Raw genomic sequence first — 18905 nt, forward strand, 5'->3', positions numbered from 1 at the left:
TGATTTTGTATCTTGATATTTTAGAATGTCTTTTTCTGTAATTTATTTGATACGATGTAACTTCAAAGTCATGTTATATACAGCTTAGGTATAGTAATACATGCATACGTGATTTTAAAATTTATGATCTCCAGGTTCTTTTGGAATGACATGTCTGCTTACAGACCTGCTCTAATTCTACTGGATTAGGTTTAGGATCAGATAGTGTGCTTGTAAAGTAAATGGAATCTCTGAAGATACAGGTTCATTATCCATAATGTCTGTACAAAGCTATACATGTCCTATAGTAAGGTGTAAGTATCATAGCAGTTACAAAGATAATTTTGTCTGTATAAGGCTAAAACGGAAAAAAAAAATGCTATTCATTGTATGTCCTTGTGTTTTCTTCATAGTGCTACAGAAAACATAATATTTAATTACACAGTTTTGACTGTCTTAATGGTTTTTTACTGAAGTCTGAATTCAAGTCACCTGTGCAACTAAAACTGAGAAATTCAAATCTTGGAATTTAACTTACTCTGCAGAATCTCTTTTTTTGAGCAACTGTGTATGAGCTGGGTGTTAGTGTATTCTTTTGTTTGAATATTCAGCCATATCAACATAGCTGTCTTGGGCAAATGTTAGATGTGTATGTGTATCAGCTGTATATGCAATTAATTACTCTTTTTGACACTTGAAATACAAAAATGTTAATACAGGTGCAAAATTTTAAAGGCATTAGTATATAAATATGACTGGCCCTCCTGTTGCCACAAGCCAAATAGTTATATTCTCCAAGTTCATTTCCTTATTAAGAGCATCAGTAGTAACCAGTGAAGCTGATGGATCATAGCAGGATGGAATAATACACTAATCCAGTGCACATATGTTTTTTCTCTTTCTTAGTCTGACATTTAGCTCTTCAGGAAAAGGCTTTTTGGCACATTAGCTCTTAAGAGCTGAAACCTTGATTGGCAGCTTTCCCCAAAAATAAAACCGTGGAGAGGTGAAAACGCCAGGTTTTGTAGAAGGTACCCAAAGGTGCTGCCTGAGTTATTAAAACAAAGGGGGTCTGCATCAGGAACTCTAGCTAAGGTGATATTTTTGCGTTTCTGAATAGTGCCCTAGTTTCTTCATGCTGATGAATGCTTGCCAACACCATTCTAGCCCCAGACTTAGTTGGTAAGCTTTGCGTATTTGTAGGTTGTGTTTTCCAAAAATTCACAAAATATCAACCGTTCACTTCAAGCAAGTGAAGCTGATGGAGATTCCCGCTTCCAGTTCTGTAGTGCATCACTTCTAACACAACAAAATAGGAAATTCCATACCTGGGGAAAAACTTTTTTTGTTTTAAGAACTGTTGAGTTTGCTGGGCAAAGAGCTCAAGAATGCAGTCATACATGTTTGAATGTTTTGCATTATTTTGATTCCTATCCTCTTGGGTCCTGCCATCTAATGCCATTGGTTTTGCCAGAAAAAGGTACTGCGCTCACGATTTGCATTGAATGCATCGTGTGTCTCACAAAATTAATCAGTAATTCTTAATTTTTGTGTGAAGATGCAGAAAATAGATGTTGGTTTAGGACAGAGTACTGAAACGTAGTTGGCAAATCTGTATTAATGTTTAAGTGTAAAGTAAGCTAATATCACAGATTTAAAAAAGCTAAAGTAACAAATACATATAGGCAGTGGTAGCACTTGAAGGGGTGGCACAACGTTTGTTTTCAAAATTGAATGTTTAAGTACTGTCATTAAATATAGTAACACAAAATTACTGTAAAAATTGGCTGTTTCTGCGTGGTGATCTTTACGTGTATTTGTTGATTTGTTTAGTTAAAACCAAGTTACTCAAAGAATTGAATTCTCTGTTTCCATGTTGCAGGTCTGTTACCACAGCTATTAGGAGTAGCACCGGAGAAGGCCATAAAACTTACTGTAAGTTTGCAAATGGATTGTTTTCACATTTCCCCACATCGTAAAGTTCATCTAAGTACAATTAGTGTGTTAAGGATTTTTTTTATCCTTAATGTGTCAGAAACATGGTAGAGTGTATTCTATCATTTTTTGCTTGATGCAAACTTAATTACAAAAAGCACAAAGCAACTGTGTGTGTCTGATTTGTGAACAGTGGCATACAAGTCACATGCAGATATATGCTTGTACAGTTTAAGAATCTTACTGAAAACTTAGTTTTGGACTCGCTTCAAAATATAACAAGCTTATTCAACTTGTTCAGCTCGTCTGCTTGTTTGTAAATAGCACAGGCCTTTGGTTTCATTTCATAGCAAAAATGAGTAATTATTTATGGGACTTGCAGGGCTTTTTTTTTTATCTCCATGTGGGTCCTGTATGTTTAAATCTAGCGCAATAAGAGATAATATGAGCATGTAGTGAAGTCTTGGTAAGAAAGGAACTTGCTTGCATGCTTTTTTTTTCCCTGTAAGTGTTTTACTTCTGTAATTTTGTTGTTTCTTGAATGATTTTAAGGCACTGAAGAATTTCTTATTATAACCCAGTCCTAATGTATTGGTTATTCACTGATAAGCTAGTGTTCACCAAAGCTAGTAGGATGCATTTAAAAAAAAGAAAGGTACTTAATACTATTAATTGAATTACTATTGTGTTAAAATTTATTATTGAACATTCTAATATTGATTTGAAATTACATTTACATTTGTAAATGTAATGAGCATTTCTAAAATCTGAAATTATTTTATCATTAATTTTCAGATAATTTTATTCTTTCATTAGCGATTGTTACTGTTTTCCAATAATAATTGTTTGAATTATGCTGCATATCTTTGTTAGAAAAATGTAGTCAGCTTTACAGTATTTCAAATAAAATCTAAGACTTGTTTGATATCTGTTAGTTTGTTATCTTCATGGATGTATCAGTTGCACACAATTTGCAGCTGATGAGTGTTTTCTCCGACCCTTTAATTTATCATCTTTCCTTTCATAAATGTTTGTTTTTTAAGGTTAATGATTTTGTGAGAGATAAGTTTATGACTAAAGATGGCTCTGTCCCACTGGCTGCAGAAATTCTTGCTGGTGGCTGTGTAAGTATCTTTCATTTCCTTCATATGAGATTGATGAAAGTGCACTGTGTAAGATTAACTGTGCGGACTAAGGCTTCTGTTTAACCACAGATCCGGTTCAAGAGCAGACTCTACTAGAGCATCTCAATTCTTTCCTAGATAGGCCAGCCGTTTTTGATGAAAGGGTAAATGTTTCTGTGCATCGTGCCTTTTAACTGCGCTGTATAATTCTCACAGCTTAGAGTTTGTTTCCTTAATAAAGAATGTGTCTTTATTCATGTTGGTTGTAGCTTACGGCCTGAAGAGGATTCATGCTAACCTTTCCAGAAGTTAATAATTAGTTACTACTTTGTGGCACCCACTCTGCCACGTCACTTCTTTCCTGATGTGTTATTGCACCCACTAATTTTCACTTTTTGCAGTGATACTGGCTTTTTGAAATGGCAAAAACTACTCATGCTTCTTTGAGTTCATAGCAGACGTAGGCTGTGTAATGTTAACTCAGTACATAATGCATTCCTGAGTGTAGGCTGTATTTAAAACCCGCTAAGTATTTAAGAGTGTTTTGCTTGCACAAAGTAGTATCTTAATGAACAACTGGCATATTACTGGGTAAATGATAATACTTCATGGTTTGGTCTAGTTCTGTCTGTTCATATTACAGCTTACTTTATCTGGTGTATTGATTTTGTTCAGGCAAATGTAAATACTTTAGGTAAAATGAATAGTTGTTCAAAGACCAGTGCACTTTACAGATAAAGAACACTGTTTATTTAAACCAGCTTTGATCACTGGGGCACAGCAATTTTGGTATATTTTCAATCTATCTTTGTTTCTGCTGTCATAAGACAGATGAGGTCACATTTTCAAGCAGCTTCTACCTGTGTCAAAAACTACAGAGAGCAGCAACTTAAAAACAAATGCTTGTGTCTTAACCTCACTGGGTGCGGAGATTTGTGCTGTATGTGCTTGCAGAGAGCATACTATGATTATCTGAGCCTCAGGGTGCAGTGGCTCAGTTGCATTGCAGGCTGAGAAGCCCTGGCTTTCTGTAATTCTCAGGAGATGGGGCAGGATTTGGCTGCTGTCTCACTGCTCCTTCTGTTTGATCATTGACCTGTTGTAGACTGCCAGGTAGGATCCCCTTGTTCTGTAACTTTAGGAGCATTCAGGGGAGGAAAAAAAAGAAGGGGAGGGAGAGAAGAATGTGGGTCTCTAAAGCCCTAAATAAAAAGCATGCTGTAAATGAAGGAAAAATGCAATAAAGTGCTTGCAGAGTAAAAAGTATTTGCCCCTTACACTAATAAAAAGTCTCATGAACATAGCAGCCATAGAGAATTCAGCAAAATTTTCATTTAAAATGTCATTTGATCTAGAGTTTTTATTTTTACAGACTGCTGTGAATTTTTTAATGCAGTACAAAAAGCACTCTTTACAGAGACCTGTCATTCATGAGAATGCTGCAGCAAGCTTTTTGCCAGTAGTTCATTGTAAACTAAGGATCTGCTTTAAGAGATAGGTGGTTTGAGACATATTTTAAATGTGCTGTAAATGTTGGCTTGTCCTATTTGGTATTTGAAATACATATTAACAATGAGATGCTGCATAAAGTTGTAGCAGTAGACGTGCAGTGGCAGAATGCCCTGAGTTTTCTTTTAACTGGAGCGCTCCACTTAAGGGCATAGTCCAGTGCCAGGTAGATGGGTTGCAACTTGCCTTTTCTGCAGGTGGTCTTTGGGCTTTTTTTGTAATTTTAAACCCAATTCAGACTAGCAACAGAGACTCTCATTACAAGTGTTGCCTAGTTTTTTGGGGTGAATTTTTCTCTCATGGTGTAAATATATGCATAAAATATAAGGTGAAAAGACAGGCTTTTTCCTGTAGCTTTCAGCATTGTATTGGGCTAACTTTTTGTCCCCATTTAGGCCAACGTGAAACGTGTGATTTCACTGTGGGAACAGTAAGGACACCGTTGAATGGTTTTGAAAATTTTCAGCCTTCGATTTTTACCTCATTTCACGATGTAGTAATCGCTTACGTGAGAGGCAAGAAGACAGGAGTGTGTGATGTGTTAGAGTCTAAAAAGGGGCAGCCAATTAAGATGAATTTTATAAAAGACACATGCCCTATTACCTTCCGCTCTCCACATCCAATTCTCAGCTGTGATTGTGTTACAAACACATGTTAAATTGTCCTTCTTCTGTGCTTTTGTTTCCTGGGAGTGTATTCATGGCCTATGCAATAGCTGTGTGCTGGGATGCATTTTAGATTTTGATGTTTTAAATACCAACCCTGTGAGTACAGTATAGCATTAATACCTAAGAAAGGGAGGAACTGAGCAGATGCTTGGATGGCTTAGGTTGTTCAGTAACACAAAGGGCTTTGAAGGGGTCAGTATCACCCGAGTAGCTCCACTCTGCTGTTTGCCCAACCATTGCCAGGCATTGACTTTTGAGTCCCCAAGGAGTTCACTTTGCATCATAATTACTGAGAATTAGTACCCATGACTGACTTTTGCACTTGTAACTAAAGCTGATTGTTTCATTTGAACAAGTCTTTTTCTGTTTTGTAAACTGTTTTCTCTCCCTAACAAAAAAAAAGAAAGAAGAAAATAGATCTTTTGCTTCGTGACCTTGTGGCACTTAGTTCAGTTAACAGCCTGTTTCATAGCTTTTTATTGTGTGAAGATGAAAGTGATAAGTCGGTTGAAGTTATTTTTTGCGAGACCCCCAAGAATATACTTAAAAGTATTTATAACCTTTATATGTTTATACAGGATCTTAGGGAGGGTTGTTATGAACATTGTTAACTCTGAATTTCCATCTCCTTTGTTTGTAAGAAATTTTCCCGTTGACTATGGTATTTGTTACCCATACAGATTCATGTAACTTCCAGATTCCAGAACAATGCCCGACACCCACCATGAACTCTGGTCTTTGCTGTTCATTTAGCACTTCCATCACTCATGTGGATCCTATATAGCCCTTATTGTTATTAGACTAGTAAAAAGCTTCAGTTCCAAGACATAGTGTAACGATACTGTAGAGCTAGGATCTGCTGAGCATCTGAACCACAAATCTGACTTAGTCTCCTTGAATGAAAAAGTGCACAAATATGCTAGGTTTCATTTCTGCTAATGCTGTAACTTACCTTCAGGGATTCTTTAATAAAAGGATGATCTTGAGTAAGCTGTAAATAAAACTTGAAATCTTTTTTTTTAGAGTGGCAGTAATTCTGAAGTTTCTGTAAGCTTTTTTTACATTGTTTTTCAGTTCATTTTATATTTTAAATAAAAAATAATAACTAGTCATACCGAGATTAGCTGCTTGCTTCCTTTAAACTTAATTCACTTAAAAGCTTCTGTTAAAAGTCACCTGATTTTTTGATACGGCACTGCTCATTATTCTTATTTTTTGAGTTATATTAACCAATTGAAAGCTTGAGTTTGTAAAATAATATTTTTGGGATTTTGAGGTATTGCCTTTAACACTTAAGCTTTTAGATGAGACAGTCATTTTACTTAGTTCCTTAAATAAAGCAGTTCCACATTTAATTGAAAGATTTACATTGTGTGGAAGTAACTGGGAAAGAGATGCAAAGATGCGAAATAAAGAGTGATCATAAAACACACAAAATATTAAGAAAACTGGAAGTATTATAGCGTAACTAAAAAGAAAAAAGCTATATAATATATGTTGCCTTGTCTGCATACAGTGATACGATTACATAGGTAGATCGGAGGCTTAATTTCAGCAAGAAAAGAGAAAAACATTTTGCTTTATTAACCTTTCCTTCTGCTCTCCCTCCTCTTTTTGAGCACACACAGTCTTTTCCTTCCCAGCTGCTCAGTGTGTGCTCACTATTAGCCAGTTTAAATCATGTAGCACAGTACAATTACAGACCCCGTACAGATCTGCTTCTATTTAAGTTGTCAAGACAATTTTAGGCATGTTTCTAGAGACTTTATAGTAATCGTAATAAAGTTAAAACATATTGGACCTGCTTGGACAACATCAGCTCTGCTATGGAACGTAAAAATCAGATACAGTTAAGATGGAGTTCATTTAGAAGGTGCAAAATCTTGCCTAGAATTAATTTTTATAAAGGAATACTATGTGAAATTCCAGATGAATCGTGCCAAATAACTGATCAAGTGCAAATGGTTTTATTAAGCTACTTATAACATTTATTTTATGTTTCAGAGAGTAATAAAGGTAAGTCCACATCTGAGCTGCATTTTCTCTGTGGCATCTCAGTAGAGGCAGAGGGTACATGGACTGTAATTCCCACACTTCTTGTTTGCAAAAAATGACATTTCAGAGTTGTAGGCTAAAGGAGACTGAAGGTGTCATTCTTGCTTTCATTACTCAGAAACATAAATCTGATAAAATTCTGTTCTGTTTGGCAAGGGAGGGTGAGCTATGGGTAAAATGAAACTGAGCATTTATGTATGCCAGGGGAAAAAAATATCTCTCCTTGTGTATCTGAAAGAAAAGAAAAGAAAAGAACTGGTATCACACAGAAAAGTTTTGGTATCATTTATTGAGGTAGTTAAGTCGTGATGGTCTTCTTGATGATTGCTCATATTGGCTTTGAAAGCAAATGGCATACATACCTTGAACTCTTAACAGATTTATTCTCAGAGGTCTATTCTCCCTGCAGTCAGGGTATCTAACTTCCCTTACTTTCAAGGGGACTTCTACCTGCATGTGTAAAAGCCTAACATTCATGTTTCTTGTTTAAGGGAAGATTCAGCAGCTCCTAATACTTTTTTTTCCTCCTGGATTAAATTTAAAGCAATTTTCTTTTTACATAAAATTTATGTTGTTAAATTAATTAGATTTAAAGTATTTAATATAATTAATATATTGTAACAAAATATACTGTAATTAATTAGGTATTTTTTAAGTGTCTTTTTCTCCTCTGAACCACTGTAACTGTAGTTATTTTCAGCATACTGAAAAGAACGTAAACTAATTGTAAACCTTTGATACAAAAAAAAGCCAGCTAGATATGGGCTTAAATTTAACTTCATGTTTGCAAATCCATTGTATATCAACACTGCTCTGTTTTAATTGTCTCTGATTAATTTTCAGCTGATCTTAGATGTAAGCCTTACAGTGAAGTTTGGGAAGGATCATACAGTAATATGATAGCCCTTCCAAGAGCTTGTACCAAAGGGTGGGGAAGTTCCTGTTGTAGAGATCCTGCTTTTCTTTGACCTCAGCCCATATTTCCTTGCAGGTCTGAATATTTTAAAATACAGTTTGCTGAAATTTTCACCCAGTCATACCTGTTTAAACTGGCCTTTCCTGAAAGGAGTAAGGAGTTATGCAGAACATGATTTCCCTGTGGTTTGAATTTTGCTTTTGGATTAGTTAATTTTATTTTTTTTCCAAGGGTATTTTCCCATAAGAAATTGAGGTGCTTTCCCCTTTTGCTTGCCCTCCCCTCTTCCTTTTCATTTCTCTTCTCCATTAAAAAAAAAAAAAAAAAAAAAAAGAGAGAATAAAATTTTCAAACTGTAAACCAAGGAGGAATGCATAGCTTTTAGGTTGGTATGTTTCTGATTGCAGAACTGAGCAATTCCGAACTCTTAAAAAGCCTATTTTTTTCCAACAGGCATATTTACTATTCTTTCCATTTGAAACGTGGGGGTTTTTTTCCTATTATATTAGAAATAATGACTGCAGAATTTTAAATAAGCATACATATACAGTTCAAAAGTTTTTGGGGTTTTTTTTTGACAATTATATTTTATTACACATCCCTTTCTCCTATTACTACTTCTTTTACTGGCAGTAAAATATTTTAGTGTTTACCAGTGCAGGTTCAAAAAAACCACCAAAAAACAAAGCCTCAAACTCAAATCAGGAATTAAAATCTAGCTTTCTAGGAGAAAAAGGAAGATATTTATGGTGTCACAGTAATTTATGATGTGACCAAGAAATAATGGGTCGCAGTTTTAATACAGCTACCATGTCTTAAGGCTTGAAAGGTCTGTAAATCATTAAATGATTCTACAACTAGTCAAAATAGACAAGTAGAGCAGACAGAGCCAAATGTTAACATATTTGACAGGACTGTAACTTAATTGCTTTTATAATGCCAATCAAGTAGACTCCACTTTGATTTTTTGGCTAGGCTTCTGAGAGGTGAATTAGCTATAACGTGAAAAATATCAAATCTACAATTTTAATTTTTTTCCCACTGCAGACTTGATCAGTGCTTATAAACAAACCATAGCCCTGTTTGTTTCTGTTTAGCCAGGTCATTAATATACTATTATAGGACAATCGTCACAACTTGTATCCGAGTCTTGGAAATCTGTCTGAAGCAGTAGCAGAAACGTTCTTCTGTTCAGACTAATTGCAGTTCTATTTATGAGCACTTTTATGTGAGCATTTGAAGGAGCTTGCTTTACATTTTATGTACACTTGGATGTTAACAAGACTCTGCGATTCTAGCAGCATTTGCTGCTTGAGCTGCCCAAAGTAAAACCTTAGCCAGATCAAGAGAAGGCTGTCCTCAGAAGGCAAGAAAGATTAGCTGGAGAGAAACACTGTTGTGCATGAAAGCTGTTTCTGTGCTGGGCTGGTCAAGGTAGTGAAAAGTAGATGACTGAGGGCTCAGGAAATCTCCTCGTGATCTGAAGAAAAGGTATTTACTATATGAACTCCCATTGCTAAAGAGCATAATCAGAATCCTGTATAGATAGGACCACAGAGAAGAGGACACAAAATAGCATGAGATGGCTTGTCTGGATTTTTGAAGCCTGGCTTTATTGAAAAAAAAAAAGTTAACATAGAACCAAGCTTTTGAGAACCCAGTGTGTTTTATCTTTGACATACAGCACCATGTAATTAAGGTTTTTTTGAAACCCTTGAAATCTGTAAGAAAAACAGCTACTTTGGACAGATGTCTGTTACTCGGTGGATTTTCTGGTAACGGGCAAGTCCATAGCTAAATCACTTCTGCAGCAGCTCAACGTAATTCATCTGATGCTCTTGGGATCTTTTGCCATGCAAACACCAAGACTTTTTTAAAGCACTGCAGTGGCACTCCGTAAATCTGGCTTCTAAGCCGTGTTCTGTTGTAGAGTTAATATGTGATTTTGTGGTAAATCGTTGAATCTATGTCTTCGTTGCCTTTTATTATAAAATGAGGATGGTAATTCTTCCATTCTTGCATCCCTTCGAGTGCATTTTTAATTTAGATCTTTTCTTATGACAGGGAACAACCTTTATTTTGTGTCTTACAATGCTCAGCACTTTAGGAACTTTGACTTTAATTAGAATTAATGGATGCTAGCAAATGCACAGGAAAACAAGCTGCATCTGGCAACTGGCAAGGAGTAAGGGCCTGGGACCATGTGTGATATTCAGTATGACTGAATGTAATAAAGAGTTGTCTAAAAATTTTGGAACTTGCACCTGCTTGTCTTTTTGGAGGCTGAATGAGTAACCGAGACATTGTAGACTATTTCTTTTGCAAAGGTTGAGTTTGGATAATTATATAATATGTTGCTTATGTATTTTAATGGTTGCCATTAATTGTCATAATTGCTATCCCTGGGTGGTATTGTTGGGAAATATTAACACTCTAATAGCAGTAGTAATCCTTTATTCATCCCTGAAACCTTAAATGTGACATATGACAAGTTGGATGGGATGCAGAAGAAAGATCTAGGCTGACCCTGAATGAACAGGAAAAAGGCTATGATTTGAAGTAGGTAATAAGGTTAATTCGAGGCACAAGAACAGTTGATGGTCAGTAGTGATGAAAGGAGAAGAATCTAGTACTTCTGGGATGGAAAACAGAATTTTCTTCCTCAATTGCAAGCAATTGCAAGCTCTTCAGAACCTACACCAAAGCTTTCAAATGGAGATGTGAAAGCCATAAGAGGGTCGTCCTGTGTGCTCATTTCTTATCTAATCTTGTAAAGGCACAAAATGCAGTAACCTTAAAAAGAACAGGAATTTCTTGTCTTAGTGTAATGAAGGGGGTGAAAATCTGTTTATTTTCCAGTAAAGTTTATTACAAAGTGATTTGAACATGTGAAGAAGTAGAAACCATTCTGACTTCTTAAACTGGAGTGTTGTTAAGTGGTAGTTATTAAACTATTTGTTTTTCACTACAGAGTGAGTTTTATTTCCCCATGGACAAAAAAAAATACCTCAACTATTTCTACTTCCCTTTTCTGTTCAGTAAAGTAAGAAAGTAGAAGGAGGCATGTGATAGACAGTACTGTATTACTGTACAAGACTATACTGCCATCGAGAGGTGTTGGGTGATATCATACCAAGTACAGAGTTGAAGAAGTGCAAAAATAAAAGAAAAAAAAGAAGAAAGCTTGTTTTAAAAAATTCATGTGTGTGTATGCATAGCTAGCTGTGTGTTAAAACACATTGAACATTTTATAAGCATGCAGATTTCTAGCTATGTGTGTATGAGAAGTTCTTGAATGACGGAGGTATTTCCCTTTTATTTTCTTGGTTATATTAAACAAGACTGTAAGTGCTTGAGATTAGGTCAAATGTTAAATTCTTTCAGAATCATATGGGCCCTTTGTGGGCCCTTATAGATAACTATCTGTGCAGTACCTCTAGGTATCTACTCCTATAAATAACTCAGAATTGCCATTTTTATTTTAATCACATGATAATAATTGAAAAGTAATAGATTTGCTTTTACAGTCAGATCATTTGTTTCTTTAAAAAATGATTGTAAAAGGTGATAAGGAATTCAGAGTTGAGGTTATTCAAGTTTGTAACTTCAGTACAGAAAACTGCTGCTACTGGAAACTCTTAATATAAACTGTTGATGAGGCTGGTATTTGTGACACTTAGTGGAGAAATTATTAAGCTTGAGCAACCTGAGCTTAAACTATGTGTATTCTGGCCTCATAGTTTTCAAATCCTGACCTTTGAGAACATAGTCAAAAATCTTAAAATGAGATACACTTTCAACTGCAAAAGTTAGCAAACAAGAAGGCAATGTTCTTCAACCTTTGGCCAAACAGAATGAATGAGCAGGGTGCTATGATGAGCTGATGTTTTGTCTGTTTTTTCCATAACAGTTTATACCAGCACCTTGAAGAGACTGGAAAAAAAATAGATTGATGAGATTTCTTTCATTGCATATGCAAAAACTCAGAAGACAGAAGCCATGCTATTGTGATTCAAGCTACTGATTTGGAGATCAGGGTATCTGGAGACTTACAAGTTGTGTGTGTTTGAGCGAGGGGGATGCACACACATACAATTAACCTCTTTACCTCAAATCCCCTTCTTGTAAAACTAGAGTCATTGTACTTTCCTCACAGGAGCACTGGGAGGAAATACCATTAATATTTATGAGACACTTGCACACTGTGGTGATGAATGACACAATAGGAGTTACCAGTACTAGATAAGCAAGAAATCATTTCATTAAAGAGTACAGTAGCCGTCTCCAGTTGCTTCTCCCCCATTTTGAGGGTAAGGAGCTGTAGTTGCCAGCATTGATGGTTGAATAACAGAGTGATAAAAGCTCCCCACCAGGCGACTGTACTTGTTACTGCTAAAAAAGCCTCAGCACAGGCTGATAAACCAGCCTTCCTCTCCATCACAAAGCAGGCAGGTGGTAGAAACCCTCCTACCAAGACCCTCTGTCAGGTGTTGTCTGGCTCATCACCCTCAGTTATTCACCATTTGATTTTTTTAGTGTATGTTTGATCAAATTCAGAGGAGGACAAAGGTTGTTCAGGGAGTTCTGGGCTAGCACCTGGACAGTTTTGTAGCGAGACTTCATTGGAAATTTCCATTGTCTTTCTTCAGACCTGCTTTGCAGGCAGCAAAATTGGTAGCCTTTTTAGTAATGCGTAGTGCATGCAGGTCTCATAGAAATTTGAATGCAGCAAACTTGATTGTGTGAGGTGGGTAGATAATTGCATCCCCATTTTTCAAATAGAAAGCTGAAGCAGAGGAAGTCTTGTGTCACTTACGCAAAGCCACAAATATCTAATACTGCAAGTGTCAATGCAGCTGGGTTGGAGATGCAACCATAAACAATTACATGTGCTAGGACCTGAAATACTTGCCATTTGTTTAAAGTCAGAAATTATTTCCCCTTTTTCTCCATTAAAATCAGATATGTTTCTATTTCCTGTCTTTAACTATAGCATACACTTATAAACATTTTAATAGATTCTTAAAGTGCTCAGTGTTTTGGTGCATTGTTTATTGTTGTTGTTGTTGTTATTATTATTATTATTATTATTACATCTTTTACGTCTTAATATGGTTTTCCCGTAGTGAAAATTAAAGGAGCACTTCCCATGGAATCATGGCACAATGAACTGCAAGAATATCATACTGAGGGAAAGTAGTTTATTTGTGCTAATATAGGTCAGTTGGTATGAGTTTTTAAGTAGTATAGGAGGGCTGTGGTATAGCAAACTTGCAAATGTACTTTTATCACCTGCAGTTGGGATTTTATCCTTTTAAGAAGAAAATATGTGTGATGGCATGTGGGAACACTTAATATTTATAATACATAGACTAAAATGTTTATTATGTAGGAATCTGTAATTCACCATAAGGACCTTTCCAGGATTTTTTCATTATTTTGAGACTTTGCTAGATGAGTAGACAAGTAAAAGGTCATTTTTTATTTTGAATACTTAGTTACTTAATATATTTCATTTTAAGGGCAAAACTGAAGTCATGTATGTGCCAAATAGTTTATCAGCCTAATTTCTGATGGCAACAAGAATAGCAGTTATATATGTACCAGGATTCTGGTTTGGTAAAAGCAGTTAAATTAAATTATGCCAATTTGAAAGTCAAAACCCGTTGAGTTACACAAGAGCATACTTCTTCTGGTCGAAATAGGAAACATTTGGGATATTTTGGGGGTTATGTAAAGACTTTAATTTGTAACCACACCGTGTACGCTCAGTCTAAGTGGTAGACAAGAATAGTTGTTCGTGCGATTTGCCATTTCTTCAGCACATTATTTAAACCATATTACTGCGCATATTTTTTTATTTTGAATGATAGTTAATCTGAGCTATGATTAATTCTTTTAACATTTGGATAATTTAAAAAAGATGTGCACATGGTGTTTACATAGTAGACATGGCTAGATGCAAATGCTTTTAAATGCAGCCTATTTCACTTTAGTCATTACCTTCTAGAAAAAAACTAGAAAAAGTTTTTTTTGTTGTGGTGAGGGTGAGGGTTGCCCTTTGCATAGTTTTTGTGATTTCAGAACCTAGAGAAGGGCATAGCTGTTGGGCCACATAATTAAGACATTAACAGAAGTTAGAATGACACGGTTGAATTTTGGCCAGATGGAGTTTGAATGAGTATTTTTTTTTCACACACTTAGGTAACTTTCATGTTACCTTTTTTTTCTCATTTCAAATTTTTAACGGGATCTGTCAGTATAACAGAAAGGATATGCCCTCAATTACATATTGTGAATTAAATGAACTTTACAAGAACTAGTGGGGAGTTTGAAATGCTGGCCACTGTTGTGTTTCAAATCTAATTTTCAAACTTGTTTGAGTGATGTCTTCTCAACCTGACAACCAAGGCTGACATGTTAAAAGCATCTAGCGGTTCTTGATTAACAGAATCCTTCAGTCTGTAGACTTTCTTTTCCTTATTACTTGGTGCACAAATGATGTGGAGCTCAAGACTCTTGAATCAAACAGCATTTAACGACACTGAAACCGGTAGTTCAGTGGGGTCTGAAAAAAAAGCACAATATATCTGCAGTTCTGGTCTTTGGAATCCATTTGTTCTTTGTTTTGTGAACTCACGCCAAAACTGAAAAAGCTTCTGCCAGACTTTTACTCTTCAGTGGTACGTTTTCACTTTCTGTGTACTGGCATGCACATCTCAGTTTCTTTACTTAAGTTACTAATTCTTCCTTTCACTTCATTACTTGCATTACGATGTTCTTGGTTGTCAGTGTTGCATAACTTGGTGTTGGGGAATGTATCCTTGCAACAAGAATTGAACTCGTGTCTGTCTGAATACTGCAGAGTGCTGCAGTGGCTGACCTGCTTCCTCTCTGGTTTTCCTGACAACTCATCTCTTGAGGGGGTAGGTTTCTTACCTTGTGAGCTGCAGTTGATTAATTAATACTAAAACTCTTGTCTGCTGATAGCTTGACTGACTGCAGCAGGATTAAAAATGTCTTCTCTTGAATTTAATGGGATGGATGTACACTGCAAATAATGTAGCGAGTTAATGTATTGTCTTCCACTTCTAATTTCAGGCTGGAGGTTCTCAAGTGATCTTTACCAATCCACTGGAAATTGTCAAGATTCGATTACAGGTGGCTGGAGAAATTACTACTGGTCCACGAGTTAGTGCCCTCACTGTATTACGGGATTTAGGCTTTTTTGGTCTCTACAAGGTATGTTTTTTTAATATATACATGAATTAAAACAAATTATGAATGTTTCAAATCATGGGATCATTTCATTGTTCTCACAGACTTTCATAGGTAGACATAATTGTACTTTTTAAGAAATTCTTCCTTATTATGTGATACTATATCCTCATTTTTCATTTCTAACTTATGGAAGAAACTGTCTTGTGTTTTTGAGCCTGTGGTTCCTGTGGATCTGACTAAGATTTCTTTTCTCACTTTGTGAGGTGTAAGTATTGTTTATTGATGATTATTTTGTGATTCCTGATGTTCTGCCTGGTGCAAAAATAAACCTATTTTCATCTGCTTCATGATATAGAGCTTACAGTTTTGGAGCTGTGCTTTTGCTTTTTTGTGTCTGAATCAGCAACTTTCCCAGCTGTCATTGTTAATTTGGTGATGGGGAATTAATTGCAGCGCAAAAATAGCAAAGAAATACAGACAGTGAGCCCAACATAAAAATAAGCTCCTAAAGCAAGTTTCTTCTTGCTACTTTAGAAGAACATTGCCACAAATAATATCAGGAAAAGCTGCTTTTACAAGTGTATACTACAAACTCAACAGTTCTGCTTTCTACTTTACTGTCCTCACATAGACGCGTAAATATGTTGAAACAAAGTTAGGTTTAACGTTAAACTGCAACAGGATTAGAAACATCTTCTGTTGAATCTAATAGGATGTATATTGCAAATCATTTAAAGGATTAACATACTGCCTTCTACTTTTAGATGAAGGAGACTAGATGTGGGGGAGTATGAAAGTTCTTGGAGTACTTTGAGATAGCAATTACACACAGTATTGAAAAAAAAGTTGTAATGAATGCCATATACTGCAGGGCACCGTGTGATCTTTCTTCAGATTCTGCAGCTTACGTCTTGGTAGAAAGCTTTCACACTACCATTTTTGTCCCCAGTATTTCCAGTGCAGCAGGCAGTGTTCCTCTGTTTCTTATTTACAGCAGTGTAACCTAAATTGAAGATGCTTTGAAAACCACCAAATAAGCCCTGTCCCCCTCCTCCAAATATATAAATTCTATCTCCATTTTTAGGCATCCCGTTCTTTTAAACTGTTCTGTTAACATTACAAAGAGAAAGTCTGCCTTCGAGCAGATGTATGTATGTTTTGGCCTGGAGAGAAGTTGCAGGTCTGAATAAGATTTAATGGGGAGTTGGTTTTGCCTTTAAATTGACTTGCTAATTTTTTTAGGTGTTTTACTGAAGCTGATGCTATTGTGTAAACTCCTAGTAAATGACATTATGGTGTTGATTGGGTCAACATTTACAAGTGAAAACATGGCTATGGTAAACAGTCTGCATCCCTGAGACTGTGCAGGAATGGAGGGCAGCTACTGACTTTTACTTGGACTAGTAAAAATGAAACATAAAATGAGAAAGACTTACTAAAATTAGCATTTTTAATTGGGTTTTTTTCTGAATACCTGCTTTGATGGCTGAGCAGAATTTGCTCCATTTTTCCATTTTTAAATGGCATTAATGTCTTGGGTCTTATTATGAATTATTTCTGTTTTCTAGAGTAGATAATTGATGAATGTTTGTAAGGAATACACCTGAACAGGAGCTGGTTACAGCACTATGCTGCATCGAAACAGGCAGTTATTTAATCACAAGCTACGCATTTCGTTGGTTCATTCATTAAGTCTATTTACCTCCACAAGAAAAGCCACAGAAGGGTTTTGGTTTTACTCTTTTGTTCTCTCTCTCTCTCTCTGTCTGTCTTCCCCTCCACCCTGTTCCTTATGTTTCTGTCCATTTGTATATCCGGTTTGGATCCATTGCCTACAAAAACTTGAGTGATCTGACAAAACTAGAGAATTTAACCTGGCAATCACGGTTATACACCCAGCAGAGCACAGGCCATGTCAGAAGGCTTGTGCGTCCAAGTGCACCCTTAGTCACGGCCAGCTCTGTCACTGGGCAGGTTTGTGCTGTTGTCCACCAAACACTTTGGCACTGCAGCCAAAAAAACAATGGCAATCCTATCTGCCCCCTCTCCCATATGCCAGCAGCAGTGTTGGTGTAGCCACACAATGATCTGGAACAGTTAACGCGTTAGAACTAAAGCTTCTTCCTCCTTATGGCTTACTTTATTTTGAACCCAGACCAGCTCTGTAGCTCCTCAGGATGGTTGTACCCAGGCAAAGGGAGGAGTGGCTTCCCGGCATGGGGAACCCATCAGTCTGTATCAGAGGAATTTTATACTGCCTTGAGGTGCTTGTGGAACAGTGGTGTTAGAGGCAAAACCAGTCCTCCTGAATGCTTGTGCTGAAGCTGGCAGCGTTGGTGAGGCCAGACAGGGATAACTCATTCATCAAAGTCACCAGCCCCAGTAAATGCTACCCAGAGACATCAATGGTTTAAAATGAAGTTCAGACGAGGCTAGATTTCATAGGTGCTACCTTCTTCGGTGCTGCTTCTAGTAGATTAATTTAATGAATATAATGACCAAGTGACCATCAAATAATAAGTGTTCTACTAATGAGAACTGAAATGTCTCAGTAAATTTAGAATGCTTACTCTTAATGAGTCAAATTAGCTTTAAAACTAAAACAGGAATGAGGATTTTGTGTATAACAGTACTTTTCATGCTGTTCACTCTAATGTGAGCAACTCTCATTTGCATCTTAAGTCTTTGTTTTAGCCTTGTCTTTTGTTTTTCAAGACACACGGCTTGTATCTCAAGCTCTGAATGTACTTATTTTAGTAATCTAAGTAAAACTCGATGCATACTGCTGCAGAAGAACAGAATAGATACTTGGTTTAGAAAACAGTTTTATTTGTAGATCTTGAAAGTTTGTTTGTGGACTTAATGGGCCTTCATGTAAGTATGCCAGCTATTTAAACACTGGTCTATCTTAGCCATGATTTCAGACCAACTGATTAAATTACTTTTGCAAGTGTTGAAAGCAAAATTCTGTAGACTTTTCATTTCAGGGATTTTAATTTGAAATAAATTGATGTCTTCTCCCCGCCCCCCCCCATAAGTTTTCTTAAAAAAAAAAAAAGTTTAACAACCCAAAATTTAAATGTAATATTTCATTTCATTGTTGACAACGAATTATTTTTGTTTTCATGTTTTTCTGTTTGGTATGGCCTGAATTACATATTTTCTGGATTTTTTTTTCTTTCTTTTGTGACCAAAAGAAAGCAAAGCCAACAAAAATGAATTATTGCATCAGTTTTGGTTCAAGACCATAATGTTCCTCCTTTTCTACTTGACTTGCTAGAAATTCTTGTAAAACTGCTCTAAGAAGGGTTGACTGCAGTTTACTACAGCAGTTTCCACCACCGACCACCCAAATAATAAACTTCTGATATCTTGATTAATGATTATCAGGTGATGTGTCCCTGGAAAAGGTGAAGATGGCCACTGTGTAGATGAAGCCAAGTAGGGCAGGATAGTATGAGAAGCTGTGCAGAGGGACAGGATCCTCTGTTGCTTACA

At 36.2% G+C, this 18905-nt stretch overlaps 1 protein-coding gene across 2 annotated transcripts in view; it reads left to right on the forward strand.

The window, feature by feature from the left end:
• Nucleotides 1–18905, forward strand: part of SLC25A13 (solute carrier family 25 member 13) — a 101493-nt gene that overhangs the window by 67986 nt on the left and 14602 nt on the right. For both annotated transcript variants that reach the window (XM_056335637.1, XM_056335636.1), the window contains 3 exons: nt 1862–1914; nt 2958–3038; nt 15288–15428. In XM_056335637.1, coding sequence (XP_056191612.1) covers nt 1862–1914; nt 2958–3038; nt 15288–15428 — 275 coding nt within the window. The remainder of the gene's footprint in view (nt 1–1861; nt 1915–2957; nt 3039–15287; nt 15429–18905) is intronic.

This window comes from Falco biarmicus, chromosome 4, assembly GCF_023638135.1.
Source record: "Falco biarmicus isolate bFalBia1 chromosome 4, bFalBia1.pri, whole genome shotgun sequence".
In the NCBI taxonomy this organism is placed as follows: domain Eukaryota; kingdom Metazoa; phylum Chordata; class Aves; order Falconiformes; family Falconidae; genus Falco; species Falco biarmicus.